At 38.9% G+C, this 16,740-nt stretch overlaps 3 protein-coding genes across 11 annotated transcripts in view; 1 reads left to right on the top strand and 2 right to left on the bottom strand.

The window, feature by feature from the left end:
• Positions 1 to 138: 138 nt before the first annotated feature.
• On the bottom strand, positions 139 to 1,515 carry ss18l2 (ss18, like 2). The gene is made up of 4 exons (XM_056765921.1): positions 1,218 to 1,515; positions 910 to 986; positions 751 to 835; positions 139 to 657 (listed from the first exon to the last, which is right to left on the bottom strand). The coding sequence occupies exons 1-4, from the start codon at positions 1,284 to 1,286 to the stop codon at positions 577 to 579; spliced, it is 312 nt and encodes a 103-aa protein (XP_056621899.1). The 5' UTR covers positions 1,287 to 1,515; the 3' UTR covers positions 139 to 576.
• A 153-nt stretch (positions 1,516 to 1,668) lies between these two features.
• lsm14ab (LSM14A mRNA processing body assembly factor b) lies at positions 1,669 to 11,190 on the bottom strand. 4 transcript variants are annotated; one of them, XM_056765911.1, is made up of 11 exons: positions 10,904 to 11,190; positions 7,744 to 7,907; positions 7,514 to 7,655; positions 7,162 to 7,272; positions 6,671 to 6,850; positions 6,410 to 6,493; positions 6,145 to 6,339; positions 4,448 to 4,619; positions 4,229 to 4,258; positions 3,879 to 4,122; positions 1,669 to 3,789 (listed from the first exon to the last, which is right to left on the bottom strand). In XM_056765911.1, the coding sequence occupies exons 1-11, from the start codon at positions 11,022 to 11,024 to the stop codon at positions 3,766 to 3,768; spliced, it is 1,467 nt and encodes a 488-aa protein (XP_056621889.1). In that variant the 5' UTR covers positions 11,025 to 11,190; the 3' UTR covers positions 1,669 to 3,765. The 4 variants fall into 4 exon arrangements, with proteins under 4 accessions (XP_056621889.1, XP_056621890.1, XP_056621891.1 ...); XM_056765912.1 differs by having other exon boundaries at positions 4,448 to 4,616; positions 10,904 to 11,189; XM_056765913.1 differs by lacking the exon at positions 7,162 to 7,272.
• A 125-nt stretch (positions 11,191 to 11,315) lies between these two features.
• The window catches only part of LOC130435346 (transcription initiation factor TFIID subunit 4-like), a 76,779-nt gene continuing 71,354 nt past the window's right edge, over positions 11,316 to 16,740 (top strand). For all 6 annotated transcript variants that reach the window (XR_008908806.1, XR_008908807.1, XR_008908808.1 and 3 more), the window contains exons 1-2: positions 11,316 to 12,941; positions 15,188 to 15,324. Coding sequence is in view for 3 of the 6 variants with exons in the window: in XM_056765908.1 (XP_056621886.1) it covers positions 11,876 to 12,941; positions 15,188 to 15,324 (1,203 nt within the window). In the remaining 3 variants the exon portion in view is untranslated. The remainder of the gene's footprint in view (positions 12,942 to 15,187; positions 15,325 to 16,740) is intronic.

Below are 16,740 nucleotides of genomic sequence, written 5' to 3'. Positions count from 1 at the left end.
TGAGATTTAGAAGTGGAATTAATTTAACATTCCTTTAACCCACACAAATGATCCATCATTACCTGTTTGTGTAGCCCAGTGTTCATACTCACACACTGTGTGTACACCATACACACATACGAGACCGCAAACAATACATAAAAGTAATTTTTTTATAAATGGAAACACAGGGTGAGCAGACAGTGAGAGTCTGTAGAAGAGAAAAAGTTCACAGAGAGCTCAGAAATGATAAAAATACATTAACACTTGTGTTCTGCTAAATAAAAAAACATAAAATAAACAAATAAATTGTATTTCAAAAAGACATACATCCTTCAACAGCATAATAAAAAATCTTGTATTTCCTCACTCTTTATATAATATTTATATATATATATATAAAGCGTTTAAATATAATATATAAATATATTGATAGTATACTTGAAAGAAAAATGTCTCTACTTTCGCTGTACCTTGTTTAGTGAAAAGAAGAATCTTGAATGTAAAAATTCAAACCTATTACATAAACGTTTATGGTCTCTTTATACATGTTTACAATAACAAATCAAAGACCTGAATTATGTACAGCAAAGAAAATCACCAGTTTGATGATTCGCCTTGATCGGTCACATCTGACGTGTCTTTAGTCTCTGCCGGTGGGTTTGTTTCATAAGAAGTCTGTGTGAAAGAAATGTAAGAAACAGTAAATCAGAAAAATATAATCAAATGGTATAAAAAATATATAAAAGAATAACAAACGAACAGCCCTACATTATTATTATCAGGCAGGATTTCCGTGCTGGCATCTGCTAGTGTACCCAAGTACACAATGTTCCGATGCAGAATCTGTTGATATCTGAAAATGTAAATGAAATGTACGATTTTTGAACGAAACACGATGTGATGTAAATGTGAACGTGCAGCACGTACTGAACACAGTCTGTAGCTCGACCCTTCTGCATGTACTCTGTGATGCATCTGACCAGCTGATCATTCTCATCCAACAACTGAAACACACACGGAGCATTATATTAGTCAGTGCTTTAATGGTTAAATCCTTCTGTTAAATGTGTGTGATGTTAAAAGGCTCAAAACGTTTACCAAAGAAATTCCTCAAAATGCTGAAAACGAAACGCATCTATAGTGTGAAATATCTAACGTTACTCTCATTAAACAGTACCATATGTGTAATTGTAATTATTTTAAATTGTGTAAAATCATCTGTGTTTTATACTCACTCTCTGAATCGTCTCCTGGTTAATTTGGGCTCTTCCGCGCTGCCGTTTAGGCACGAAAACAACAGACATTGTACAAACTCAACCCGGCGACCTTCTTGAGTCCCGATCAGATCCGTGTGTTAATAAGGAGAACACACCGCTTCACACACGCGGAACACGATACAATTATTTAACTTATTTCAATATTTGATATGTGATAACATATTTTCAACTGCTCGAGTTTCTTCTTCAACAGCGCCGTCAGCGCACACGCTTCGTTTCATTACTGCCGCCTGCAGGACACTGATCGTATTACACCTCCGCCTCAGCTCCTAAACCACACTTCACTCAGAATTCTCCTTATTGACCAAATGTGTGGCTTTAACCACATAAATGTAAAGATTTTGCATTTATATGCAATTTGAATGTTCTTTTTCTTGCATAAATGTTTGAAAAACACAAGGACACAGAATATTGAACAACTATTTATTTGTCTCGTCTGAATAAAAACCTCAGTTTGTCCGTGTGAAGACCTCTACAACACAATTTATTCAGGAAAACAACAAAATGCAACTAAAATTGCCATTCGAATTCTTCCAGAGGCTCGACAACAAAATAACGTCAACCCTGTTAAGCGATGCATCCGTCCAGTTTCAAATCTCATATACAAGGTTAAACTTCATCACTGTATTAGGCCTGAAAATTGACATCATCACGCCAGTCCAATTTCAGCCGCTCAGCACCAACATCTGCGACTCAGAATTTCCCATCACGCCCTGTGCTGAGAGATCACTGCGGTGGCCAATCAGAGTGCATTCGACTAGCTGCCTGAATATATAGAAGGGGGTCTCTGTAGTGCTTTTTTAAAGGGACCGCTTTAGCTAATACAAGTACAGCATCAATAACGAAGAGGGCTCGATGACAAACTCCTGGGGATATAAATGAGAAAAGTTATGTAGACCCAACAAAGATGCTTTCCCCTCTAAAATGTTTCGGTCATTCAGTCTTTGGATCTCTCAAACGAAATATATAAAAAAACGAAGCACACCAAGACACTCTTTTATGAAAATAACGAAATGAACTCATCTAACAGTGCAGAAACTAGTGCTTCAGTGGCATTCAAAGGGAAAAGACAGCGAGAGCTGGGCAAACATCTTACTCCGTTAACAGAGCGGCAGACGTCTGGTACTGGAAGTAACACATCAACATGTACACTCACAACTATTCACAACAAAGCCTTTATGGACAACGATCTCAGGTGAAACACAGTGATCCGGAATCCAGATCTGATCGCGACGAAAACATTTTACATACGCAACGAATCTGTCCCCATTCATCCATTCCATTTATGCCTTAAGCAAAAACACTGTAAGTAGGTACAAGTATCCTTTCCAATCAGCTTTATATTCCCTGTGTATGAATTAAGAAATGACATCATATTTTCATCAATGAGATATGGTGGCGTTATTCGACTATAAAGTGCAAATTATACAGTTTTGAGACATCCAATCTTGTTAAAGGGGTTCGCAGGATCTTTCCTGAAGATCTTGGCTTGTAACGTGGAATGGGGCTTGTCTGTGGGTCGACCAATGGCATTAAGGGCTGTAAATCAAATGTCCTCTCAGAAATGTACAAAATTGACGTCAGAAGGCAAGAATAAGTGGCACTCGATTACCAAAATATAGGATAGAGCAGTGACATCCAGCATGAATAATCAAACGATTTCAGGACTGAACGAGGAGGCAATAACACAAACTCTTTTGACTTTACATTCATTATTCAACCATCAATCAGTATGTCTGTGTGAATGAGTGAACGCAGATTGACCTTTTGTTTGATACTGAAGTGTACAAAGTTGAGAACTCAACGAATGAAAAAATGTATTGATAGAAAATAAATCAAGGGGTTAACTTTAACCATTAAAAACGCACCCTAAACGACAATATATATATATATGAATTCAACCTAGATTTTCTGTCACAGACAGATGAGCACAGATGTCCTCTTTAAAATCCAACAGGCCCTCGAGATGAAGTTGAACTGAATATTGATTTCTTTAAGGTGGTTTTGGTTTTATTTACGTCTGACACAATCCCTACAGGCCATTAGATCAAGCTGTCGTGCTTCTAAAGACAGAGAACAGATCCGAAAAACAAAACAATTTGAGGGAGGAACGCTCACAGTATCAGCGGGGTTCAGAACACACAAACTGAATACTATCAAAGACCATCCTGATTATTTAGAAAGGAACTGAAGGATCAATGCAAAAATACCAGATAATAATAATTACAATAATTCCACGGAAGATTCGTAGATAGATTCTCGTTTCCCCTCCGAATGCATCAAACGAATGTCAAAAGTTTCCAAAAAACATTGTGGGGTGTTCTTTTTTTTCTAAAAAAGGAGAAAAGCAAGAGAACTCTGCATGTGCAGCTGAACGCAGGTCACACCCGTGCTGGTGTTGAACAGAGAGAGGCTGGACCTGTGAGTCAAAGCATTAATCTTCACTGTGAGGAGCGTGACAGGAGATTCTTGGCTGTTAGGATGATGTCGTCATCGTCGGCTTCAACTACGCTGACACTTTATTCTCCTTCTGAAACAAAAAACACAGACAGACATTGATCTAATTCTGGATGACAAAAGGTTTTGGTTGATCAGTGAGATGAGAGAATCAGCACTAACCCTGTACTCAAAGTCAGAGAACTCGCGGCCTCCTCTGCCCCCTCTGAACCCGCCTCTGAATCCAACCCCGCCACCACGAGAGGGTGCGAACGAGCCCCTGCTGGCCGCACGACCCCGACCGCCACGGAAGCCCGGGCTGCCGCCTCTGCCGCGAAAACCGCTGCGTCCCCGACCGTGACGCAGAGGAATACCGAAGGTCTCCGAGTTCATCCGTCTCTCCTCCGCCCAGGTCTGCCTCCGTTCCCTGCGGGGAGAACAGTCATGCTTAAGCACCAAACTCATGTCATTCACTAGCGGAACGCGAGGACAAATACATTTAAAGTGTTTGTGTAATACTAAAACGACTGTACCTCCCATAAGCTCCTCCTGATTTCTCCTTTCTAAAAGGAAGAGAAAGTAAAACTTAATACTCATTCAATAACAGTAACTTCAAAGAAATACTTCTTCTTTAAATCCTGGAGCGATTAAACCACTCAAACCATTAAAAGCACATCTACAGATGTGACACAACTCGTGCATGTGTGTTTATGAGCCAACCGCTTGTTGACTGTGATAACAGAGTTGCTCACCTTGAATCATCACAAGAGATGTTGTCGAAGAAAGACTTGGATTTGTCATAGTAACAGTTGGGTCCCAGTGGATCGCCCTCATTAGCATTGACTTCACTGTTCTGAGGCTCCACACCCGAATCCGTCTTCTCCTCTCCGTTCAGGGTCTTCTCCACTTTCTCACTATCATCTGCTAAACAAAAATCAGCAATTTTTAAATGTTCATAATAAAGATAATTGTGTTCTCTACCTTTGACAAAACATAATTTTGACATGGAATTAATTATTGATGTATATGATTGATTTTCTGCTGACATTCTCATAAACGTAACACGTCCCAATTTGTCTAAGTGCAGTAGATTAAAATTAAAATATAACTAGACGTTCTGAAAAAAAAATGCTAGACAGAATATTTGTGTAATGAAAATGAACAAATAAGTGTCCGGTACTCTCATCCTCTGCGTGCAAAACTTTTTCCCTTCTCATTACCGATACAGGAAGCGTTCCACATTTAAAGAAATTTTACATGTGTAATATTCTATAAACATAGAATGAATTAATGTCTTATGATGTATGAATAATATAAATGTGCTTAGGCATCATGGCTTCACTTGTTTTTAGCCAAACTTGCCATGAGATTGAGAGTTTTAAATGGTTACAGTGATGAGAATTCTTTAGGCCTTTTTTGTAAAAAAAAATGATAATAATAATTGTGTTAATCTGTGTTGACAGTTATGAAATGAATGACTTCAAACACGTCATATCTTATTTTAAAATGAATATAAAGGGAATTCGTTGATACAAGTGTTTTAAAGAAAATCATGTTTGAAATCTTGGAACCAAGAACAATCCAAATAGTATTTATCTTGACAGCAAAACCAAAGATAATGAAAACGTTTTATACGGAAAATCACGCAAAACATGCATGATGATAAACAGTTTAAACATACAAAAATACACATGGAGGACATAAGCGGTAATGAACAAAAACTAGTTCTTTAAATAATCAAAGCACAGCATGCATGTAGGTTTAGCCCTCTAGTAAACTAAACTGCTTAACTTGTGTTAACTAGTCTACTAACATCATTACAGATTAAACAGCAGCATGCACAACATCGACACATCAACTGCACAGAAAAACTTTAGATAATAAATTATAAGTCTAAAGGTGCACGATTAAACGTCGAAAGATCGTGATTTCGATTCAAACACCCAAACGATCTGAAAATTAAGATTCTCCTGTGTCTATTAAGACACAATTCTGCAACTCGAACGCATGTGACACAAACATTAACAAACTCTCAATCTGTCCAAATTAATCTCAAACCAACATAAAGTGAATACAGCCTAGCAACAAAACTGCTCTTATGATTGTCTTTCAGGATTGTGTTACATTGTTGTGATTATGCTTCAAGCCTTCAATAGACGGGTTTGAAACAAATCTTACGATTGCACTTTGTAGCATGGACAAATCCAAATGCCCGCTTTTATCTGTCATTACGGTTAAAACACGTCATATAACTGTGTGGAGCTTTTCACTGTATTTACATCAATAGAGAAGCTGCACTATAAGAGTTTTCATCAACCTGACCAACATTTCAGGTTATTTAAAAGTGTTTATTGGTGACAATACTGTGTTGGTATGTTTATCAGTTGTACCTTTCTATAAAGACATCTTCAAGCAATCAGACAAAAGAAGATTTGTATGTGAACGGTACCTTTAATCTTGAGTTTGTTTTGGAACTCCCGGTCGATCTCCTCTTTGTTAAACTGGGCGTTGGCAGTTTCGAAGTCAAAGTCCTTCTCGAATTTCATTGGTCCATCTCTACGTCCGTTAAACCTGCCCCTACCACGCTGACCTCCACCTCCACCCGCACTGCCACGCCCCCTTCTTATGCCAGGAGGAGCGCCACCTAGAGGCAGAAACATCTCTTACACCCCTCGATTCACGACAGACAAACACAGCGATAAAAAGCGACTTACCACCAGAATGGCGTTTGTTCTGATCTTTGTTATCAGACCTGTTCGAGTCTGTATCCGTGCGAGCAGCCTTCTCAACATCAGATACTGGGAAAAAACAACAGATGACACTGTTAATATCAACAGAGGGATATGAAAACAGAAATGTATGATATAGAAGCAATGACATTATTCTAGTGCTCTGCCTGTTTCAGACATGCACACACATCAATAAAAGCATTTGTTTCCAGTCATTATTTAAACGAAACGGTTGTGGGTTTCTACCCTTGTTCTGCTCCTGGTTCTCTGCAGGTTTCTGGGTGCTGGCAGCAGGTCGGGCGGCTGCGGAGCTCTTCTGACTCAATGAACCGCCTGCAGGTGGGGTAGATTTGACCGGTGCGCTCTGTACTGGATGATCCAGGGTCGGGCTCTTTCTCACAGGCTCTAGAGACGGACTGGCACGACCTGTGGCAACCAAATGCACCACGGTGATGTTAGATGACAGTGCAGCTCTGTGGTTTACCACAGTTAAAGACAACATGCACGGCCCATTTAACTGCTGTGAGAAACAATGCAAGACAAAATCAAAACCCAGATCAACATTCTTAATGATTTCATGTTGTCTTTAGAAAAGCAGACGAGCGGTGTTTGAGTTATTAACCGTCAGCTTCACCACACAGCGGAAGACACATGCTGTACTTCAACGTGACCCTACAGAACAGAATTTATGAAAACACACTAAAGCCATTCTGCAGACAGACCGGTTGTCCGGTTACCTTCGGGTTTGTGCATGCTCAGAGAGCGAGTGCGCGGGGTGAAAGCAGAGCTCTGGGGCAGAGGGGCGGTACCGCTCGCCTCGGTGCTGAACGCAGGACCTGAGCTGTTTCCTGTGAGAGGAGGAAGTACACAACTTCAAGTGTGGGCTTTAACACTTCACACACCCGGAGTGAAACCTCTTACGTTTAGCTTTTTGTGTAACAGCGATCCTCTTTGACTGACGTTAAAAATGCCCTGTCAACTATGTTTGGGAAATTTTTCTGTAAAAAGTTTGAAAAAGTTCTCTTTTCATCCCAGATGTACAGTTTTTTCTGCTTGTGTTCGTAAGCTACGAGAGCAACTGTAACTCACCGCCAGTGACCGCTGCTCCGAACGGCTGTGGGACCAGTGCGCTGGGGCTGAACTGGCTGTATGGAGCCACGGGTGCCCGACTGAAGGGGGTGTAGGATTGAAATGAAGGAGCCGCTGGGCCAGCAGTGGTCGCCAGAGAGGACTGCACACACACAAGAATGAAACCGGTTTGAACATGCTTTAGTTTCTGCAGATTGAGCTGCGCGTGCAACCTAACGTGTGCTGCTCACCTGCACGATGGCGGGGTCCTGAGGAAGATTACAGGTGGGTTTAGGGGGCTCGCACACAGTAAGATCTTTGATGTCACTTCCTCTGAATATGATGTACTCGAAGATGTCCTCTCGAGGGGGGATTGGCCTGTCCGTGGGGCGATCTTCAGTGCCAAAGGACTTGACTAGTGGAAACAGAAAGAAAATCCTTTGATTTACACAACATACAATACAAGCTACACACATTCTTTGAAGGGCTGCAACGCATACCTGTAAAGAACGAAGTGAATGCGTTAGGCGCATCATTCTGAGTTCAGGATGTGCATGCGTGCTTTAATGCCACTCTGCATTGGAGTCTTTTTTGCGGTGATAGTTTTGTGCAATAAACGGAGATAGATAGTAGTGTTTTCTACTTTTACTCAATTACATTATGAAACTGAAAATAGAGTCGGATATTACTTAGAGGGAAAAATACAGAGCATGTATCATGCTCTAGTATTTCATACACACATTTTTAATTATTTTCACCATTAATACATTTACATTTATGCATTTGGCAGACGCTTTTATCCACTTGTGCATTATCCTATACATTTATACTATCTGCAATCCCCTCGGATCGAACCCACAACCTTGTGTTGTTAACACAATGCTCTTACCACTGAGCTACAGGAAAGCTGTACATAAGTTCTTAAAAAATGTCTTAAAATACTTTATTAAAAGAAGATAGTGCATTTAATGTAAACAAAGATTCAAATGTTAAAACAACAATATTTATTTATGAAATTTAGGGGAGTAAATAGAATGATATGCTTTATGATATAAGAAAATACTAGAACTCATTGTTTATTGCAAAGTTTGCCAAAGGATTAATAAAGCAATCCAATGTTCTGCGTGTTTGAAACAACACTTGGGCAAGTAATGAGATAATATATGGCTAAAAGATTTTTTAACACTACTAATAAAAAGAGAGTGCATGAGAGAGGTTGCTGTTCATGAAAGAGCGTATTTTGCAAGTTAAATGTTAAATGTTTTTCCCCGAAAGATAGATTTCTAGATAATTTCTGATAAGGATAAGCAGGGGATATTTTCCATCCTATAGATCTCTGCACCTGCATCAGAGCTTTGAAATGCATCTTTGAAATCAAGTCTATATGGATTTATTCTTCTGAACTGACGGTATTCATCATGAAAACACTTATGAACTCCTCGAGTAACATCACTTCACCTGACGCTGACTGTGTGAACATGCGCACCACAGAACAGATACATTTATTTATCCAAAAGAGACTAACATTGCATCATATAGTACATTTTTGTCTAAGTATGTGCAATCACTGAGATCGAACCCATGACCTTTGCGTTCCCAGCACCATGATATAATCACTGAGCTACAGGAAATCTTGACAGACGCTGACAAAGACAGCGTGATCATCTTAAATGCTGTGAATGTGCACGCGGACTGCCCGTCTAAAGTATTTGTGAACATTGAGTGATTTTTTTTGTAAAATTGTTGAATGAATCCTGTCATTTTAAAGAAACCATATAGAACACTGAAATGTAGCGGTTGAACTTGATACCGCAGTCTAATTTATAAATATTGGAGAGACAAGTTTAGCCATCCAACGGCTCTTCTCAGTTTCTTTTTATTGTTTTCAGAAATCATTTACAGGCACTCTATTATTTGAAAATGTGTACCGGAATGTAACTGGGGTCAGGCGCGCATGCGCAGTAACGTTTATTTAGGTTGTCACTTTAAATAATACCGTAGCTCAGGACTTTATATAGGGCTGTCAAACGATTAATCGCACCAAGAATAAAAGTGTGTGTTTACATAATATATATCTGTGTAGTGTGCATATTCATTTTGTATCTATAAAAACTAAATTTATATTTAGGAAGTATGTACAGGTATTTATTTACGAATAACTTTATAAGTTTAAGTTTAAAAGAGCACGTGTTAAAATTCAAAAGACAAAACTAAAAACACATCACAGGACAGTTCACCCAAAAAAAGCAAACTTTTATACAATGCAATTTTATTTATATAGCACAATTTAAAAACACCCGAGGGTGACCAAAGTGCTTCACAGAAAGACGATGGTCAAAGTTTTAAAACACAAACTTTTTTATTTATAAAACTGGGGCTGTCAAACAATTAATCGGATCCTGAATGAAAGTTTGTGTTAACAAAATCTATATCTGTGTACTGTGCATTATAATCTTGTATTTATTAACGCTTACACATACATGCATGTATTTAAGAAAAATCTAAAAATGTATAAACATTTATATATAATTTCAATTATTGGTAAATAAATATAAATGAATACTTGTAAATATTTCTTAAATATGAAGTCATGTGCCTGTGTTTGTACTAATAAATACAAAATGTGTAGGTACATAGACATATATAATGTAAACAAAAACGTTTATTCTGGATGTGATTAATCGCGATTAATCGTTTGACAGCCCTAATAAAAACACAATGATATTCAATTAAACACTTTTAGATGATTAAACACTTTTACCATCAATTTCTGAACATTGTGTTGTTTTATTAGAGGATCACCGCATCTGCTTTCATACCTAAAAGTGACGTGAAGTCCTAACACTCTGTGTAACATCTTTATATCACAGAAACATTTACAGTTTCACACTTCATGCGTCAATACATCAATGTTTGTCAAACGTTGGCTCAGTTTGTTAAGCACCTAAATAACATCTCCCTCTATCTTCTATTTGTCCATTATTATCTCATCCCATTTTACTCTCTTTCTTTATTTCTATATGTCTGTCCCTTTCTATCACCCATCATATGTCATTCTCTTCTCTCTCTTTCTCTCGTGTTTCACGGTCCTTCAGTCAGTGCTGTCAGTCATTATATTCTGACTCTGTTTGTTTATTACATTATATGTTTAGCTGATTCACATTGAACTAAAGCACAGTTCTGCTTCATATATTAAATCAAATCTACCTCATATTCAACCCGTGTGCTTTTAAATATATAATGCATGCATATAAAATCCGGATAGAGAACTATGGTACAGTATAAGGAATATACTGCATGCATATTATGTGCATTTAAATTTCTTTCAGTAGCTTTAGGCGATAGTGCACACAGGACTGTATATTTCTATACGTGATCTCTCTCTATACGTGCGTGTGTCTGTTTATTTACCTTTAGCCAGAGCCACAGTGCTGTTCTCAGTGTCGATGGTGTATAAAACTCCCTCATATCGGATCTCGGCCTTTGAGATCAGACTGATCTTGCTGCCGATATAAGGCGTCCCTCCGCTCATCCTTCCGCTTTAAGTGACTGCCGCGCGGCTGCTCGACTCCTGCTCTCGCCCGTATTCACGGTTCCGACCGACTGCACGACGTTTGTTTCGCTCTTTGTGTGGTTTTCTCTACAGCTCCGATCAGCACGACATGGCCGCGTTCATTTTCCTCCGCACTGAGTCGCGGTGCATGCCGGGAAACGAGTCTCCCTCTGAGTTTCCCGTCAGCTATCGCGATAAAACGCGAGATTTGAGCCTCTAGCCCGTTGTTATGGAAATTACGTGCGTGTTTAAACGTGTATTTACAATCTTATAAATCATTGAGAGAAAAGAGTGATTAAGAAAACCTAAATTGACTTTATTGGCTGGAAGGAGAGTATTTTTATCTCTCTAAACACATACGTCTATCTTGTAAATTCATCGTGTTTACTGTACATTTCGTCACATTTTTGGCAGCTTCAGCAGCTGCATCGTCACTTTTGTCTTTTATATTTTTTTAATGATATTGATATTTTAATTTCTAATAGGCCAATATTTTCTTTCATTTTATTCGTATCGTGTGTATTTACAAATAGTAAAATTAACGCACAAATAACTACTCTCTAAATCTCTTTTTTTCAGGAATGTATGCGTCTCTCTATCCATAATTACAAATAAAATTATACAATGTAGAAACGTATAAATGCTACAAAAGTCAAATATATATATATATCCTCTAACTGTACTCGTTCATCGCCTTGAGTTGTAACAGCGCGGATAACTGTTTTGGTCCTCTGACGTCACATGCATTCCCACAATGCCATAGTAACACGACTGCGCACTCGCTCTCGTGGACGCGCACCAGCAGACAGCCCATCGCACACAGAGCAAACATGGCGGGCGCCTCCGACCCTCTGGAAGACATGCTCTTCTCCGAGGTGGACGAGAAAGCCGTGAGCGATCTGGTGGGCTCGTTGGAGTCCCAGCTGGTGGGCCAGAACGACCCGGCCATCGCAGCGCCCCAAAGCACCCAGTCGGGCTGTGGAAACACCCACTCGGGCAGCGCGAAGCAGCAGACGGGAGGAAAAGCGCAGCTGGCTGCCCGTTTAGACGCTCCATCAGAACCACCACAACAACAAGCAGCAGGGACGCCACCACAGCAGCACGGGCGCAAAGCTGCAGGCAACCCGGATTCTGACCCGAAAGAGCCCGGCGGGGATAAACACGCCAAAGCAGCGGATAAGGAGAGCAGCCTGAAATCACATGGCAACATCATCACGATCACTACAACGGCGACAGCATCCTCCGACGGGGTATCGGTTCCTGCGCCGGGCAACAAAGGTGAGAGCCCCAGGGACACCCGTAAGAAACACCCGGCGAACAGTCGCGCGCTGCGCACAGCAGCTTCAAACAGTCTCAATGGCAACGGAGGAAGCGCAGCATCAGCACCATCATCATCCAGCGGATCTTGCTCTCCGCCACCCAGCACAGTGACCCTACCGTGTCCGAACAGCGCGACTTCAACCGTGTCCGGTAATCCTCAAATGACGCCCACTATCGCGCTGCAACGACTCCCGCGTCACATCATCGCAAGCATCGCGCAGAACGGGAACGGCACCTCCGTGACCGCGCTGGTCCAGCAGGGCGCAGCGGGTGGTCAGGCGAACCACGGCAAACCCGCAGACGCGCCGGAGAATAACGCGAAACCGGCGGTGCAGTCCGCTTCCGCTGCACCTCCGGTGACTTCAGTGACTCCCGCCGCGGTTTCGGCACCTGTCAAACCCGCGGCCGCTGTCGGCGCGTCTCCGGTGACCCCGCTGATCAGACCCACGCAGACGCAGACGCAGGCGCGTGCCGCTCCGCCTGCGCAGCAGAGACTCGTGACGCCGCAGCTGATTGTCAGACCGTCACAACAACAAACAACTATACAACTGCCCCCCGGATTCACCATCCCACCAGGTAACAAGTGTTCACTTCAACTTTTTACAGTGCCTGTCTGTGATAGCAGGAGGAAATGTTTGGATTAGACATATCTTGTCGTTCTATATAGTTTCAACAAGTAATCAAAAGTATAAAATTACTGGAGTGTCAAGGGTCAAATGATGTATAGTGAACAAAAGTGAGTAGAAAAAGTTATAAAGTAGCCATGGTGTGCACTCTTCATCCTGTATTGATGGAGTTCTCTATGCTGGACAACGGTTGGCTTCTTTAGTTTACGGTAATATTTTAAAAACAAACTAAGAAATTAAAAATTTGTAGATTATAGATATTGTAAATGTACATTTTATTTGGTGTGTTCATATAAATAAGGTAAAATGAGCATGAGCAATGAGAATGTGGCCTAACTTATAAATGGTCTCCAGTTGTTCAAATAGGGGTTCTTATACTCTTCTATGGCCAGAGACTCTTACTGTGGAGAATATGAACCACAATCCCGCTCATATTATATTTATAGTTATTAATAAACACGTAAAGTAAAACCCGTTGGACCTGTTTCATAGTGATACACACAAATGCTTTCAGACAGATGGTGATTTTGCTTAATTAGCATTTAGACTCAACAACATTTCTACTTTTTAATTTGAATATTTTCATAATATCAACAGCAGCAGACTGACATATTTCCAATAAACTGAAACAATGAGATGACTAAGATTGAAAATCCACTTGAAATCTCTCCACACTCGCCAGTCATTCGCTTCATTGAGGGTTTTTTCTGAAGTGAGTGATTCATGAAACATTGCTGTCATCTCATCAGTTAAATACAGCAGACTTTTATCATGTATAGACCCCACTTTGAGGACCCCTGGTTTAGAACGTTCTTTATTTAGTGCTTTAAAAATTCAGAAATACACACACCGATCTGAAGAAGCTGTAATGTAATGTTAAGGACTTTGTGATTGTTTCTCATGTAGAATCTTTAGTGTATGAGTGCATTACAGCTTGAGTCCTCTGAGGTTGAAAAAAATGTTGATAAGTGAAGCTGTAGTGAGAATTGATTGAACAGGACTTCGAAACCTGGAACCAGGAGTTCATGAGAATATTTATTTACACTCTTTAACACAAAAAAATGTTTTTTTGTCTATGTTTTTTCACTTTTGTACATTTTTGTTTTTATTTAATTCTCATTTTTCTCATGTATATTTGCACCATGTGTACACTTTCCTCTGAGCTCCTGTCGCCAAGTCCAATTTCTTGTGTGTGTAACGGACTTGGCTATAAAGCTCCTTCCAAATAAAGATGCTTTTCTGTTCAGATGTTAAAGAAAGAAAATGATTGAGCTCATAAATCACTTTATTGGGATATACACAGACAGATTCACCTGTTGCTGTCTCACTGTCAGATTGAATGCCAAACCATCTGAATTGTAGTTAAACTTCAAATCTGATCCTTAGCAAGGTTTTACTCTACTAACAGCACAGATATTAACATTTGTGGTTGAAATATCCACGTCAGGTCTCTCACGTCAGGTCTCAAGTTTTTAAAGCTTCTCTTTTATTTCAAGTGCCAGAGTGTCAGATCCATTACAGTCCATATTCCTCATGAATGGACACATGAAAATTAAAATAAAGTAGCTATAAGGTATTTTTGATTCAGTTTTGTGCATTTTAATTCACAGAAATCCTACAAAATTTGTCGTCTCCCAAAAACTGCGTCCTTTTTTGGTCACATGACATCCATAATAATAATTATTTAAATAGAAAACTTGTGCATAGACTGATATTTTTCTGACGTTTAGACTCTATCAACAAGGGTCTAGTAAAATGTCTATGGTTCAATATAATCTTAACAAATACATTCTCTGAGCATTTTTATGTCACATCAACAATGCTGGAATTGCTCATCTATAAATATACATTATTACAGATTGCATGGGAACACTTTAATTTAGTTAAGTCTGTGTTTTTGCTTCATTTTGTGAAAATAAATGTCTCTGTCTGTGGTTTAGGGTTGAGCACAGACATCTTATCTTATGTTAATTGAAGTTTTTGAATGACACGTGACATAAAACATGATTGTATGAAACATATTTACATATTAAATGCTGTCACATGTGCTTTGACAGTAGTATAAAATGTGAGCAAATAGATAAGACATGACACATAATTAATGAAATAATATGTCAAAAGCATATAATAAATGGACATGTCATACATTAAGATGAAATATGGCATAGAGTATAATGTTTTGTGTGTGTGTGTCAGGTATGGTTCTGGTGAGAACAGAGATGGGTCAGCTGGTCATGGTTCCTCAACAGGCTCTGGCTCAGGCCCAGAACAGCATCTCACCACGAGCATCCACACCCACCAGCGCAAGCACATTCAGGGTCACGACCCCGCAGGTACACCTCCTCATACACACCTGCTGAGTGTGTCTCATCTCAGACTCACTGAACTTCAGTCATTTGACCCTTAATAGAATGATGTGGGTACAGAGACAGATATTGTCAAATCACATAGATTACGTCTATATTATATAAAAATGTAAGACAAGATAGACAAGTTAATCCATCTGGAAGAAAACATCAGAACGATTTTACCTGATTTGAACAAAACTGGTCCACGAGCACTTCCTGTTTCGTTTTGCTTTTTACTCCACATATGAAGCTTTGGATAAATGAATAAAGATCATTTCAAATGTTCATTTAATCCTCATTTCTACATGTATTGTGGTCATTTCAGTCCAGTGTCTGAAAGACTGACAGCATGACACAACACATAAATATTTTGATCAAAAACCAGATTATCACATAGAAAATCTGAATTTTTCCTGATTACACGTTACACAAATATATTTTATATTTTTTTAATAAGTCCAATTAAAGAGAAGTGAACCTGAAATTGGTTTCTTTGCAGCAGTTGAGGACTTAAAAAAACACACTATCTTTTCTGTTATTTTCACCTGTTTCTCCAGTTTTCATTTTCTGCAAATAAATGCAAATAGAAACAATATTTTTAAATGAAATTTGGGAGAAAAGTTGTTAGTAGTTCACAGAATGAAACAAAAAATATAATTTATCCTAAATACATAAACACATTGATTCAATGTGAATGTTCTTTTGATTATATTTAACTTTAAGCTTTGGTAAGTGTTTAAAAGTGCTCCTGGACCAGTGTTGTTTACATCTTGCAAAAACGGTCAATAGCTTAAATGTTTTTAGGAATATTTATATTATATATTTCATATTTTAAAGGTTATACAGTTTATGCAATAAGTTTATGCAATAGCTGCCCTAAACTGACAGTATTGGTGATTTAAAAAATAAATACATTTTCTCAGAAGTATTTCTAATACTAAAATTTGAATGAATTTTCAAATGTACTGTTTAACAAGAAAGACTGAAAAAATAGCAAAGTACTGTTTTAATTCAGATGTCCACTAGTAGATGTGTGGAATATTACATAAAAACAATGTCAAGGCCAACAGGGGCCATCAGAAATACAAATGTTTTTGGTTATTATTTGAAAATTAAGACTATTTAGTTGTTTCAGATTGTTATTTGCCTAATAAATAAAATATTTGTTAGTTTTAGACAGGTTTTTGACAGATTCCTAAAATATTTGTATTTTCTCTTTATTACAACAGGTGGTCTAATACATTTGTTAAGGACTGTATATGTCATTTCATCTTCACTCATAGTTAGCCAATGCTTTTCAGGAGTGTCTTTGGAAATGATAATGTGTTAAATGTTTATTGGTAGTGCACTTCAAAAAACAACTAGTCGAATTTAAGTATTTTGTGTTTTATTTAAGGAAAT

This window comes from Triplophysa dalaica, chromosome 14, assembly GCF_015846415.1.
Source record: "Triplophysa dalaica isolate WHDGS20190420 chromosome 14, ASM1584641v1, whole genome shotgun sequence".
Lineage (NCBI taxonomy): Eukaryota > Metazoa > Chordata > Actinopteri > Cypriniformes > Nemacheilidae > Triplophysa > Triplophysa dalaica.
Note: the sequence above shows the minus strand (reverse complement) of the source record. Positions and strands in the feature narration are given on the sequence as shown.